The sequence below is a fragment of the Pungitius pungitius genome, chromosome 3, assembly GCF_949316345.1.
Source record: "Pungitius pungitius chromosome 3, fPunPun2.1, whole genome shotgun sequence".
In the NCBI taxonomy this organism is placed as follows: Eukaryota; Metazoa; Chordata; class Actinopteri; order Perciformes; family Gasterosteidae; genus Pungitius; species Pungitius pungitius.
Genome location: NC_084902.1, coordinates 1,674,836 through 1,688,505, shown reverse-complemented (window position 1 = coordinate 1,688,505; position 13,670 = coordinate 1,674,836). Strand labels below are relative to the sequence as shown.

Here is a 13,670-nt window from a genome sequence, read left to right as displayed (position 1 = left end):
AAGTTTGGGGTTGCGTGTTTTTTTACTCGTTACTTTAATGTTTTACGTATTGTTGAGATGAGGGTGTACTCTCTATAGTCACGTGATGTCTTTTAGTGAAATCGGCATATAGCTGGTCGTGAAATGCCCAATTAAAATATAGCTACAATATAACTTGTGACGCACGTATTTTGGGAGGTTTTGTACTAACATTTGTACTAAACTAACATTTTATTAAAGTATAAAAGGTTTTATAAAAGCCCTGAAGTCATTTAGTCAATAATTTAAAAAAAGGCGTTTTTCTTAAGAGTACATTCCCAAACGTAATTTAAAATGCTTTGATTTGGCTTTAATTTAATTACTCTATGATGTAGTTTCTCCTGATCAACGTGTAGTGCAATAAAAGGAACACTGGTCAGCATTCAATGCAGCAAATGGTCACGTGCTTTATGCTGCACTGCCCTCTGCTGGGGGCTGTTTAAGGTTTAGATCCCATTATAATAAACATTAAGGAGTCAAATCAAAGCTCAATACAAACATTGCATTTATTTCCAGTCCGAGAACTGCAGGAATAAAAAATACTCAACATCAAGATGTAGTTTTCCAAAAAGTTATTTATTCGTTTTGCCTTTAATTACATATCTATTTACAGTATTCGCTTGTTTTTCTTCTCATTAAACACTCAGAACTTTTCCTCCTCAGAGCTTTAAAACACCTCCAGGACAACGGCTTGATTCTGCTTTTTAAACAACAGGGAAGACTTTAAAACCACAGAAGCCTCTTGGCTCCCTTTACGGCGTTCTGCTTGTTACCAAAAAGCCAAACGTCAACATCTACGGCCCACTGCTAACAAACAGTATACAGGGTTCATTTGTACTTCATTCAATTGATGGGAAGCGTAACAGGAGGAATACTGCCGTGTGTCACATGTCTCTCCCCCCCCCCCTCCAAGAGTCTCTCCACGTCCATGCAAGTTACTCAATGATGTAATGCTGCTCTGTGACCTCACAGGAAAAGAAAGGGGGCGGAGTTTGGGCCTGGAAACATCGTCTCACTGAAGGTATGCCGGAGGGGGGGGGGGCAGTTAGAACGTGTAGCCAGCAGGGGGCGCTTTGTCCTCTTTGTTGCTCTCCAGCGAGAACGGAGGGATGCGGACGTCGAAGTGGGAGCCGTCTGTCCTCTCGATGCGAAACGTCCCCCTAGAGACAGAAAGAAAGGGAAAAAAAGAGTACTAAGCCTCCAGAGGGAGGACAGGGGTGTGTGTGTGTGGGGGGGGGGGGGGGGGGGTGGACTCACCACATGTGGCCGCTGGGGGCTTGTAGGGACACGTGGCTGCTGTACTGGAAGGCCGGCTGCTCTTTGGACAACACCGGCTCCTGAGGGACGAGACCAGAACGTCTGGTTAGAATCTCTTTCCAGATCGATGGCTGCAACTAAAGATTATTCTGACGATCGATCGATTATTTTTTCGATTAATCGTTAAACAAAACACTACTGTATATGGCAACATTAAAAAGTACCACACATAAATGTATTAGTCAACAATAAACGAAATGGGACGAAATATGTACAAAACAGATTGAAAAATGATTGGTCCAAAAAGGAGAGTAAATAAAAACGTGTCTTTAGTCTTTAGTCCCAACTGCTTTTACTGCTGTTATTAGAAGCTTTGTTGTGTGTTCTATTTGTGAAAAGGTAAATAAATACTGACGCGGCCCACGACACCTCGACCCCGGACCGTCTCCAGGGTCCCCGACAGGCTGAAGATCCTCCAGTGGCGTTCTCTCAGCTGGACCACCTCACTGCCCATGTTCTCCAGACGGATGCAGTAGCGCCACTGCAGGGAGACGACACAAACCCAGTCACTACAACACACACACACACACACACACACACACACACACACACACACACACACACACACACACACACACACACACACACACACACACACACACACACACACACACACACACACACACACACACACACACACACACACACACACACACACACACACACACACACACACACACACACACACACACACACACACACACACACACACACACACACACACACACACACACACACACACACGACACACGACACACACGCACGCACACACACACACACACATAAAAGCTACTCACCCAGTAAACGTGGGAGTTCTGGGCCTCCTGAGAACAAGAAACAATTTACATTAGCATTTAAAGAAGCCCACAGGGCCAGAAGCAAGATGGCCGCCGCGCCCTCACTGACCCTCATGCCCATGTAGAAGGGGATGACGGTGACCCGGATGTTCTCGGTGGTCTCCCTGTGGACGTCGGAGAGCTCCAGCCAGGGGTGGTTCTTCTCCTGCCAGGCCTTCAGGGTGTCTCTGGACGTGAAGGGAGGAGCTGCAGGAGCACAACGACACTTCAGATCCTCCAACAAGGAGCCGACTTTTTAATGTCATCATTTGTCACATCGTGGAGGCATTCGCGCTTTAGTTAAAATGCAAAAATACAAATTTTACTTGACCGTCTGTTAGAAATACGTAACAGGGTTTCCTGTGAGGGGTGTGTGGGGAGGGGGGGGGGGGCGTGCTTACTTTTGGCCGGGTTGTGCATGAGGAAGCGCTCGAACAGCTCGTGCTGGATGGGGATCTGCTCTGCAGAGTTGTAGGGCAGGATGTCCTCGTGGCTCACGTAGTCCAGACCTGAAGGAAAGGAAAGAGTCCGTCCTCCATCTTTTTGATCCTGATGGCCTGAGCAGATGACAGACATGTGACCTGGGCTCACCTGGGATGGCGTATAGGGCTCTGCTGTCATCGTGGTTCGCCAGAAACGTCACCGCCTCCGTCTGGGACCTCTGAGACTGCAACATACAGGAAACTAAACAATTCACACACACCAAGAAACAACCAGAGATCGACTCCTCAGTGGGGGGTCTCCATCAAACACCTCCACCTACTGCACGTTCACATGATCCAGATGTTCCTACTCGAGACGTAAGCTGGTGTTCTAGGTGCTCAACACTTGCAGACCGAATTGTGAGAAGCTTTAATTTCATTATGCAGCAACAAAACAAACAGAAGCAGATTCCTTTGGAGCATTTATGTCCACAGAAGCAACCAACGTGTTCTTTTGTAAAATACATTACGCAGGAACTACTTCTGAACTGCATCCGCTGACCAGATCCCCTCCGCAGGACAACCTCAGACAGAAAGTCTTCACAGTTCATGTTAAGTGTGACATAGACGAGGAGACTCACTATGTGAGGGCAGTCCCTGGTGTCGATCAGGACCTGGTAGTAGGTGTGAGTCTTGCCCTTCACCTCCTTGGAGCCGTGGGCTCCAGGAGGCTCCGGTTTGCTGAAGGACCAAAAGTGAGAATCAATCAATAAATACATCTCAGATGAACAAAGTCTACCACAGAACCAAGGGGCGCCATCGGCAGGAGGTTTACCTCTCGGTCATGGGGGGGGTGATGTCTCGGTCGTAGAGGCGGGCGTGCCACGGGAACAAGACGATGCCTCTGTAGCCAAACACGCTGTGCAGGAACAGCTGAGGGATCACGCAAATGTGCCATCATGACAAAATACAAAAAGATTTACCACAGCTGGGAAACAATAAACATTAAAGTAATAATGACATCTAAATTCATGGCATGTGATGTAGAGGACTGGTTAGACCAGACCTCTGTGTGTGTGTGTGGTGACTGGGAAAAACTGACCTGTCCCGTTTCATATTTTCCGTGCTGCTTCACAGCCTCAAACATTCCCACCGTCTCCAAAATCTTCCCTTCAGGCCTGTTCCTGCCAAACAGGCAACACCATTACACACTGGACCCTGTGTGTGCGCTTGAAACACTGCAGACCCCACGGACTACGAATATGTCTGGGCTTGCACTAGAGTGACTAACACCCCTCGGTCAGCTGAACCGGTTTCCCGACTACCCCCCCTCAGTTGGACCAGAGGAGTCGCCCCCTGCTGGTCACTACACAGAAGTAGAGTCATTTCCTCATAGACGTCTATGGGAGCAGAGGAGTCGCCCCCTGCTGGTCACTACACAGAAGTAGAGTCATTTCCTCATAGACGTCTATGGGAGCAGAGGAGTCGCCCCCTGCTGGTCACTACACAGAAGTAGAGTCATTTCCTCATAGACGTCTATGGGAGCAGAGGAGTCGCCCCCTGCTGGTCACTACACAGAAGTAGAGTCATTTCCTCATAGACGTCTATGGGAGCAGAGGAGTCGCCCCCTGCTGGTCACTACACAGAAGTAGAGTCATTTCCTCATAGACGTCTATGGGAGCAGAGGAGTCGCCCCCTGCTGGTCACTACACAGAAGTAGAGTCATTTCCTCATAGACGTCTATGGGAGCAGAGGAGTCGCCCCCTGCTGGTCACTACACAGAAGTAGAGTCATTTCCTCATAGACGTCTATGGGAGCAGAGGAGTCGCCCCCTGCTGGTCACTACACAGAAGGCAGCTTTAACTCATGAAGCTTTAACTTCAGTCCAAATATAAAAAAAACATTTACAAAAACATGGGGACAGGATCAAAAACATAGAAACAAACAAACAGTTTATAAATCCCTGAGGAGCATCAACAGTTGAGAAAAAGGCTTCAGGGTTACTACCCCCCATGGAGACAATTTACATTCATCCCTTTGAGAATCATCTCTCCGCCCCATCAGTTGTAATCACAACTTTGAAAAAGATTAAATAAAACACCTCGATTTGTCAGATGTCAACAAAAGAAATATTCTAATCTCCACACACACACACCTAATCTTCAGCACAGAGATGAAGCGTGGGGGATTAATGAGGTGGAGATATGGAGAGTGAGATTTAATGTCACACTGTAAGTTGGCTTGTGGTTATTCACTTGTTGTACCTGGAAGAATAACAGCCGGTAAACTGATCTTTATTAGGCCTTTCAATAGATTTAAAACTAATTAATTACTTTCAAAGTCATTTATCTAGTCACAATTAAGTGTTTTAAATATAAATATATAATGAACACAGCTATGAAACTGAGAATTGCCAATTCCCTGTGTGGCTGGAGATAATCAGATCTAAATTAGGGCTGCACCAACGAATCGATGAAATCGATTATTAAAAGCGTTGGCAACGAATTTCATTATCGATTCGTTGTGTCGCGCGACTATTATCTTTGAGTTTTAAAAGAAAGTTGCGCGCGCCGAGCTGAGAAAAAAAAAAAAGTTGAGCGCTCGCGCAGCAGAACAGAGAAGAAGAAAAGCTCCGCCCAGCAGAGCGTTGTTAAGAAAAATAAAAAAGAGCAGAGCTGAGGTAAAGGAAAGACCATCGGAGAGACCTGTGATACTGTTCTGAAACATGCGGAGGCAGAGAAACCAATGCGACCTAAATCCTCCCAGGTATTTCACACTGAAATGGGGGGTGCGGGTCCTAGCGGGCAACGGGGGGGGGGGGGGTGCTGCGGTTTTCTTTGCAGCGCCAGTAGTTTTAGGTTCTAATCGCCGCGCTCGACTTCAAGGTGTAACCTTTATTATTGTTCGAAACAGCGCGCCCAGTGACGGGTGGTGCAGCAATATTGATGTCCGGGTGGAAATCAGGATAAAGGTCGGTCCGGGATATTTTCGGGAGGGGCTTTGAAATTCGGGAGGGTTGACATGTCTGATTGTAAGATATGCAAAAGCGACATGGCCTGGCACGGGAGCACCACGGCGATGATTCATGATTTTGTGCCTAATATTTAATTTGGCGGCTGTAAAGTATACATCATGCGATGTGTGTATGTTTTTTGTGTTAGTCCATTTTATTTGCTTACTTAGGGATGTTCAAGGAGCAATCTGTTTAAAACAAAACATATTTAGAAAGTGCACAGTCAGTTCTATTTTTCAATAAAGGGTTGGAAATTAATGTTTTTACATTTTTTATTTTTTTATCCGATTCATTGATTAATCGAACAAATCATCGACAGATGAATCGATCATTAAAATAATCGTTACATATAACCGTCCTTTCACAAACGCCAGTCAACACCGCGCCAACAAGCACAGAACAACCCGACCTCTCTCGCCTCGCTCTGCAAACAGCGGCGAAGCCGGTTCATCGGGCCTCGGAGCCGTCGTTTGGGAAAAGGTCGGCAACAGCAAAACGGCCGGAGATGTGATCACACAATGAAAATAAGTCTCATAAGAAGGTCGGGGAGGGGAGCTACATTCCCTCTCGTTGGGGTTATGTTCTACAAACCCACGATTGCGTCAGAATACGGTTGAACAGACTGGCTGGTTTCTCCCTGCGCTGGATCGCGACAACGCTCCTTTTGCACCATCACGACTTATTTCAGTTTGTGTGAACGCCGGGAAAAAAAGTGCTGCCGCCACAGTCCCTCATGACAACGATGTAGTAAAAAGTACAAGAGTCTGTGCTGAATGAGTCCGTCATTATTTGTAGTGTGCAGAGTAAACAAGCCCAAAAACTCTGGTCAACTGGGGGGGGGGTTCCTGGTGTGTGAGGTCATTTCATTCATGTAGCAATCAGAGACCCACTACGACACTAAAACAAGCCCAAATCATTTTAACTTAATACACCAAAATGGGTCCATCTGGGCATACATATAGTTCTGCTATACTGTTTATAATATCTAAATTTATATTGACTATTAACTATTGAGCGCAATGTTGCAAATTGACAAGTACAATTTGACTGGTCGGTGTCAACATGAACAAAACGCACCAACAGAAACATTTATGTAAATAGTTTCTCAATATATAAATAAACCACACTATTCATATCTTTTCACTCTGGGAGGACATGTTGATGTTGTCAATAACACTATTTATAACACTGTTTATACTACAGAGAAGTCAAAGTCTGAAGCCCCTGTGTGTCAGGAATTAGGTAAAAATCGATACTTTGTTAGGAGTTGCGTGCAATCTAGGTAATAAAGTAAATTATAAGTCAATATTTTACAGGGAAACAGCACGTGGAGCTTTAAAAAAGGTTCCCATGGAGCCACTGAACAAATACAATCAACCCAAGAAATGAAGCTTGTAGAAATTAGTTTTAGTTTAGTTTTAATTTTAGTTAGAAAATATTAACAAAAAGCTATTGAGCAAGTACGTTTAACTAATTTTCTGAGAATAACGCAAACAATTACTCCAATTAACGATGCAATCATTAACCCAGATCAAAAATATAAATAGGTTAACGTAAGATTATCTACAAGTTGTTTCATGTATTTTAGCGGATTATAATGAGCCACAAATAGAATGTCTCTTAAACATGGCAAGTTAATAGAACCATTCCGCCAGAGTGATATGAGGCACGGTGACGCAGCCTGGAGGCTGTCAGGTGATACCGAAGCCATGCTGTCCTGTACTTGGCTAGTGAGCTACGCAGCTAGTTCTAAGCAGCTGGGTAGCTAGCAAGACAGCTAGCCCGATAGCTAACAGCAGAGGACAGGGGCACTTTTCTCAAAGTTTATTCTCTAAATGTCAGCTCACGTTTTTACACCGCGCTCATGTCGAGGCAGCCGTCACCTTAGCAGCAACGTAGCCGGTGTCTTAAGGCGTCACCCCGAGGGGATCACACGCAGCTACGGTCAACTAAAGCCTTTAGCATGTTAGCATGTGACGGAGGAGGACGACACTGGCTTGCGGCTCTTACCGTGACGACATGAACCGCCTCTGTTGGACGCCACCGGGCAGTCCGCAGGCCCGGCATTGAACCCGCGGCCTGAACGCCTCGTATCCGCTGCTGCTGTCAATAACGCTCAGTATTCTGTGAGTGTTGTTGTATTTACTGACAGTACTCAACAAGCCTCGGCGTAGCGCGCAGGCCGCCATCTTTAACAGCCGGAGCAGTTGCAGGAGGGCTCACGCGCACGTATTTACAGCGAGCGGCGTGACGATGGTGCTTTCAGGGGATGGTTGAGAGAGTCGTACGTGCGACAACTATATGCTCAACTCGAATTGCTACGATCGTTTAAACCAGGAGGTGGTCGTATTGTTCCTGAAACATTACGTTATGATCCAAAACACTGTGAATTCTGCAGCTTGGTTTCATTAATACTAGTATTCAGCAGTGAGGTTGTCATTGATATATCAACAACCACCTAAACTCAAAGATCTGCCTAATTAATGTTTTCCGAAGAGCCTAGACGCGTGCACGTCAGATTTGATTAAATCATATTTGAGCTATTAAGTTAAAAAAAAAAACTTTACGAAAACTAGTCAGGTAGCGCTTTATTGGCAAATGTTTTTGCGCGTCAGGCCTTTTTTAGAAGGCAGTGAAGGGGCCAAAAGGAGGTCCCATGTCGTAGCGAGAAACATTTCAGTGATGTGAAATAAAACATTACTTTCCACACATAAATAAATATGATGACAATCAGAAAATTATTAAGGTGATTTTATTATTTTTAAAAAAGCCCAATAATAATAAATAGTCACAGAGTCACATGAGCAGCTGCGTCATCATGTCACAGGATCAACAACATGGCGGCTTACTTGGCTGGAATGATAAACCTCCACTAGCTGTTCTTTGCCGTTAAACGCCGAAATTCAATTTCAAACAACTAAAACCTTTACGGGGGCTTTCGGCTTCCCTTTCTTGTCACCATATGTTCTCTAACAGGAGAACACGCTTTGTTATGTTTTATCTAGACAGCTGCATCGCTTAAAAATCACACTTCCGGTCAGTTATTCGGAAATAAAACCATGGCGTCGGCATTTACAGTCGGGGATAAATTCAGAAATAAGGTGACGCAGCTGTTGAAAAGGACCGACTCGTGTCTGCCGGAACGATTGAGAGAAGAACTGGAGGATGCTCTTGCAAAACCGGGACCAACGACCCTGTCCTTCCGCACCGCGAGGACCCTGAAGAGACACCTCCAGGACAAAGGTAACCGATGTCCTGCAATGCAATAATTCCTCCTGGAGCCCATCCAGTAACGATGAGTTCTCATGGCTGTTCTCCTCCAGGTCATCCCTTCTTCCTGCATGAGTTGTTGGAGGACAGTACGCTGCACCTGCCTGAGGTGGTGAAGCCTCCCAGAGTAGGTGATGCTAAAGTTCTCCTGAACATCTGTTAAACCTCTGGCTGCTGCATTGGTGTTGTACTTGCAAGGTAGCGTCATGACATCATTAGTTCTTCTTAATGGCGTCATCGACGCCACCGGGTCGGATTCTGGGGAAACCAGATGACCTCGTGCAGGTCCACCAGCAGAGACCAGTCCACCGTGGACGGACCCACATTCGGCTTTATTGCGGCAGAACTTCTCCTCCAGGAGCAGAGCTTCTCTTCTCTGGAGACGAAGTGCTCGACCTGCTGGAGGGAAGTGAGGCCCAGAAGAACCAGAGCTGGGAGGGGCAGCGGGGTCTCACAGTCCATCATTTTATGTGATTTCTCAAAACCTCCCATGACAACGGAACCCAATCTCTGAAACCCGTCTGTTCCAACAACTGAAAATGGAACCGTTGAACTTCCCTCCTTAGAACCCCGTCCTGGTGGCCCGTCTGGAGAGGATTAAAGCCCGGCTGGCCAACGAGGAGTACAGCAGGATGACGCGCAACGTCAACACTCAGGTACCTCCATGTTTACATGAGAAGGGATCCCGTGGCGTGAGGTCTAAATAGGAACACGGAGACCTTTATTGTAGGCTTTTTCTTTGTCTGCAGGAAGTCAGCCGAGGTGGAACGTTGGCAGATTTCGGACGTGAAGGTGAGAATCTCCGTCTCGGCGCTCGTTATAAAACCACCATGGCAAGCGGCCAGAGGCAACATCAGCTGCTTCTTCTCCTGCAGTGAGGTCGGTCAAAGCCGTGGTGGCGACCGTCTTCAACTTCCTGGTGACGGTGGTGGCTGCGTTCGCCTGCTCCTACATGGGGAGCCAGTACCTGTTCACCGACACCGGGGCGGTAACGCACCCTTTGTTGCTTTCTTTGCATAACAAGTGGCGTCTCTTGTGTAACAGTAGGTTCCGAACGTTGTGTATATTTAAGTAACAAGTGTTTTTTTTTTTTTTTTTCTTTCCTTGTCGCTTTCCGCCGCTTGTTTCCCAGCGAGTGATCGCGGCCGTGATCGCGGCGTCTGTTGTCGGGCTCGCCGAGCTCTACGTGCTGGTCCGGACCATGGAGGGCGAACTCGGGGAGCCGTAGCCACCGCGACTTTTCGTTTGAGAAGTCTGTGTCATTTGCAGAGTGACGCTGAAGGGAAGCTGCAACGTGACAAGTTGCTTCCAAAGGACTTTGGAATATTCTTCTGTTTTTATCTGATGTTTATTCACAAAGAACTGATTTAATTGAATGGGTTGTGTACGTAAACCCAGGGAACATCTGGGGAGGAACTCGAACCGGAGGATTCGGGGGAATCGAACCAGCGACCTTGTGGTTAAAGGAGCCACAACCGGCATTAATCAGAAGCTATATGTCATATTTCAGTTCTGTTCTCTGATGTAATTGTGAAAGCCTCTCCAGATGTTTGTGTATCTTCACGAGAGTAACACTGGAATGTGGAACCTGGTATTTGTTTGTCAGCTGAAAAGTGCAATAAATGTAAAAAAAAAAGTACCCAGATGTCTTGTTTTCACACAAACGGTTTTTATTACACATCTATTATTTAATAATAACTATTTAGCTTAACTGTAGTTTATTACGTGTCATGTCACTGTTATACATTTATTATAAAATGCGTCACTTAGTCATAGAAAAGAGTTAAAGGAGGAATGATTCATTTAATTATAGTATCTGTTATTTTTCCTTTCACTGAAACAGCAAACTGTCCTCACATGAAGAGCCAGGGGACGAGGCTGAGAGCTCTGGAAGACCCTTGTTTTGACGGAAAAACCCGCCAGCTGTGGCGTCAGATGATCATACAGATGTTGCGCAATCACGTCACCTGACAGATGTGCTAACGATTCGTAAAAACAAGCCACCGTGAATCTGATACGGAACAATAATACTCTTATTTCATGCGATCTGTTTTCTCTGATCTCTTCTACACAAATAATTCATTTTTATTATTCCGTTTTTTTACACTGTCCTCCTCTTCATACCAGAGGAAGGATTAAAAATATGTAACTACATCTGGAATACAGATACGGCATGTATCTTCCAAAGATCTGAGATTTGACACCCGGATTAAAGGTTTATTGGAAGATTATTTTGTATTAAGGATGATTATGATATGCGGAGATCTCTGTCATATTTGCCCCTGTATTATACCGCTCATGTAATATTTGAAAAACTTAAATCCAGGCAGAATTACGGAGGCTGTAAGCTGATAGACTCTGACCTTTAATTTACTTCTTATTTTTTCATTTTCTTTACTTACAGTATCAGAAATGTATTTTGACTCTGAAAATGATTATTTCTGTCATGGTATCTTACCCCAGAAGACTCATTTTAATCATCAGGATGTTTTGAAGGTCACTAAAAAGCATTAAAACGTGCCTCCCGGAGCGGGGAGGGTCACATGGTGCCGTGATGGACGTCCAGCTCACAGAAGAAGACACGAGCAGCAAAACAACAGCAGTCCGAGCGTTTAGTTCTGACCCAAAGTCACAGCTTCTGATGTTCAGGCTTCATGGGACACGAGATTGGATCTTTGTCATTTGGTTGTTTATTATCTAATTATGCAAATGAATCAAACAACAACAACAAAATCCAGATGTTACAGATGTTCTTTACTTTGTGGAATGTTTGGGCTTCACACACTGAAGCCAATTCTCATCTAAACAGAATGTTGGCAGATTCTTAGCTGCATGACGTCCAAAATGTTGGTTTTAAACAAGCAAAATAAGCACCACAATTATACATATTTACACGTATTTTTAAATACTTACAGATTTTTATGGATTATTAAAAAGAAGTAAGAGTGTTTAAAAAGGTCTACAGATGGTCCATTAATGCTCGTTTTATCGGAGCTGATCAATGAAACCGAAACACAAAGGGGGACGCACAAAGCCAGGAACCACTGCAGGACAGATGTTTGAGGAGCAGCACACATGTGGGAGGGGAAGAGTCTGTGGCCACTGACGAGTTCCACATCTGGACCCATCAGAACTCCAGGAAGTTGGTGACGATGGCGGCGTTGTAGATCAGGTCCGAGATGTAGCCCATGGAGGTCTGCGGCCCCATTTGCGGGTGGTGATGGTGCCCCTGGGCGTGGGCCACCTCCCAGTACACCGGCTGAGGGTGGGAGGGAACCACCTGGTCCACAGAGGTGTGACCTCCACCTGCGGCGCCGCCTCCGCACGCGGCCTGGTGGACCCCGGCGGGAGGATGCGCGCTCTGGGGTTTGAAGTTCCTGAAGGCCTGGTAGGGCCGAGCCGAGGCCGAGTGGTGGGGCGGAGGGAAGGAACCGGGAAGGAACCCGGGGAGCGGCGGCCCCAGGTGCTGGTGGTGCTGGTGGTGCTGGTGGTGCTGGTGGTGCTCCTCCCAGAGACAAGGCTCCGAGGGCTTTGAGGGGCCCGGCGCGGGCTGCAGAGACGAGGAGGAGGGGGCCGGCGAGGAGACGGGGTTGCTGTAGATGTGGAACCAGTCGGAGTAGATCTGCGGGACGTCCTCGCAGGAGTGGTTCTGCTCCGGTCTGAAGATGTCCGCCAGGGTGGTCGAGGACAGGAAAGCAGCGGCCACCGGCCCGGTGGGGGGGTCGGCCCCCCCACTCCCTCCCAGGGCGGGCTGGGGGGACTTTGGGAGTCTCACCGTCTTGATACTTCTGGCTCTTCTGTTCTGGAACCACACCTGTGGGTAACAAGTGGACGTCGTAATTCCTGTTTGTTTATGGCGCCCCCTGTGGAGTAAAGCGGTGGTGCTTCCCTTCCCTACTGCATCGGGTGGATTTAACTACTATTGGTGCACTGCTTCTACCTCATAAAGTAATGATTGTGTCAATAAGTGATGACAATGATGGATTGTGTAAATCAATCACAACACTGATAACTATTCACAGGTGAGCAGACTCACCTGTATCTTGCTCTCGGGCAGGTGTGTGTGCGCCGCCAGCCTCTCCCTCAGGGTGATGTCCGGGTAGGGGGTCACAGCGAAGGCCTGCTCCAGCTCGGTGAGCTGGGCCCGGCTGAAGATGGTCCTCTTCCTCTTCCTCTGGCCCTCCATCGGGCCGAAGGCGGCGGCTCGGTCCGGTTCGGGAGAGGACGCCGCGCTGTCCCTGCGGCCGCCTGCAACAACAGGGATTAGATTACATTACTAATAATGGATCAAACATTTATTCATAAGCAAGAACATTCATTATATTAGAGAGTGCAATTACAAAATTATAAATGTGTAAACTACAAAGCTTTGGCTCAAATTCATTTTTATTTGATTTGATTTAAATGGTCATTTTTTTGGAGTAATTTAGGAGATTAATGAAGTAACTTAATTTACTTAATTACGTAACTGAAGTTATTTCCTTAATAAGATGAGTTAAGTTCCTGCATTAATGAAATAACTTGAGTCATCAACCATCATCTGCAGGTCTCCTCACCTTTGCAGTGGTCCTGCTCTTCTTCCAACATGGCTGTTAAATCCAGAATGTCTCTGCTGGTCTTCAGGGAGGAGAAGTCCGGGTCCACGAACACGTCCATGTCTCCAGCGTGAGACCGGCCCGAGGGGAGGAGGGACGGCTTCTTATATCTGACCACATGACCCCCTCCACCCTCCGCCCTCCGCCTCGCAGACCGACCCCCCCCCCCCCCCCCCTCGGGATTGGTGTCCATGGAGGA

The 13,670-nt window shown here is 46.7% G+C and overlaps 3 protein-coding genes across 4 annotated transcripts; 1 reads left to right on the top strand and 2 right to left on the bottom strand.

The window, feature by feature from the left end:
* Positions 1-573: 573 nt before the first annotated feature.
* Positions 574-7,833, bottom strand: poldip2 (polymerase (DNA-directed), delta interacting protein 2). 2 transcript variants are annotated; one of them, XM_037467237.2, is made up of 11 exons: positions 7,617-7,833; positions 3,696-3,771; positions 3,429-3,526; positions 3,235-3,334; positions 2,763-2,838; positions 2,573-2,680; positions 2,242-2,378; positions 2,133-2,159; positions 1,691-1,816; positions 1,276-1,355; positions 574-1,178 (listed from the first exon to the last, which is right to left on the bottom strand). In XM_037467237.2, the coding sequence occupies exons 1-11, from the start codon at positions 7,793-7,795 to the stop codon at positions 1,064-1,066; spliced, it is 1,122 nt and encodes a 373-aa protein (XP_037323134.1). In that variant the 5' UTR covers positions 7,796-7,833; the 3' UTR covers positions 574-1,063. The 2 variants fall into 2 exon arrangements, with proteins under 2 accessions (XP_037323134.1, XP_062416990.1); XM_062561006.1 differs by lacking the exon at positions 7,617-7,833 and adding an exon at positions 6,202-6,386.
* On the top strand, positions 7,829-10,531 carry tmem199 (transmembrane protein 199). The gene is made up of 6 exons (XM_037467250.2): positions 7,829-8,849; positions 8,930-9,003; positions 9,443-9,532; positions 9,626-9,668; positions 9,752-9,864; positions 10,009-10,531. The coding sequence occupies exons 1-6, from the start codon at positions 8,666-8,668 to the stop codon at positions 10,102-10,104; spliced, it is 600 nt and encodes a 199-aa protein (XP_037323147.2). The 5' UTR covers positions 7,829-8,665; the 3' UTR covers positions 10,105-10,531.
* Positions 10,532-11,631: 1,100 nt separating this feature from the next.
* LOC119215635 (homeobox protein SEBOX) lies at positions 11,632-13,455 on the bottom strand. The gene is made up of 2 exons (XM_062561484.1): positions 12,913-13,455; positions 11,632-12,690 (listed from the first exon to the last, which is right to left on the bottom strand). Exons 1-2 carry the CDS (start codon positions 13,060-13,062, stop codon positions 12,004-12,006), a joined length of 837 nt encoding a protein of 278 aa, XP_062417468.1. The 5' UTR covers positions 13,063-13,455; the 3' UTR covers positions 11,632-12,003.
* Positions 13,456-13,670: the final 215 nt, after the last annotated feature.

Bases quoted from the DNA above. Each gene is read 5' to 3' on its own strand.
- poldip2 (XM_037467237.2), bottom strand. From the start codon at position 7,795: ATGGCGGCCTGCGCGCTACGCCGAGGCTTGTTGAGTACTGTCAGTAAA. The intron at 2,681-2,762 runs GTGAGCCCAGGT...CCTTTCCTTCAG, and splicing joins AGCCCTATACGCCATCCCAG to GTCTGGACTACGTGAGCCAC. The intron at 2,160-2,241 runs GTCAGTGAGGGC...TCTTGTTCTCAG, and splicing joins CCTTCTACATGGGCATGAGG to GAGGCCCAGAACTCCCACGT.
- tmem199 (XM_037467250.2), top strand. From the start codon at position 8,666: ATGGCGTCGGCATTTACAGTCGGGGATAAATTCAGAAATAAGGTGACG. The intron at 8,850-8,929 runs GTAACCGATGTC...GTTCTCCTCCAG, and splicing joins GAGACACCTCCAGGACAAAG to GTCATCCCTTCTTCCTGCAT. The intron at 9,004-9,442 runs GTAGGTGATGCT...TTCCCTCCTTAG, and splicing joins AGGTGGTGAAGCCTCCCAGA to AACCCCGTCCTGGTGGCCCG.
- LOC119215635 (XM_062561484.1), bottom strand. From the start codon at position 13,062: ATGGAGGGCCAGAGGAAGAGGAAGAGGACCATCTTCAGCCGGGCCCAG. The intron at 12,691-12,912 runs GTGAGTCTGCTC...TGTTACCCACAG, and splicing joins TGCCCGAGAGCAAGATACAG to GTGTGGTTCCAGAACAGAAG.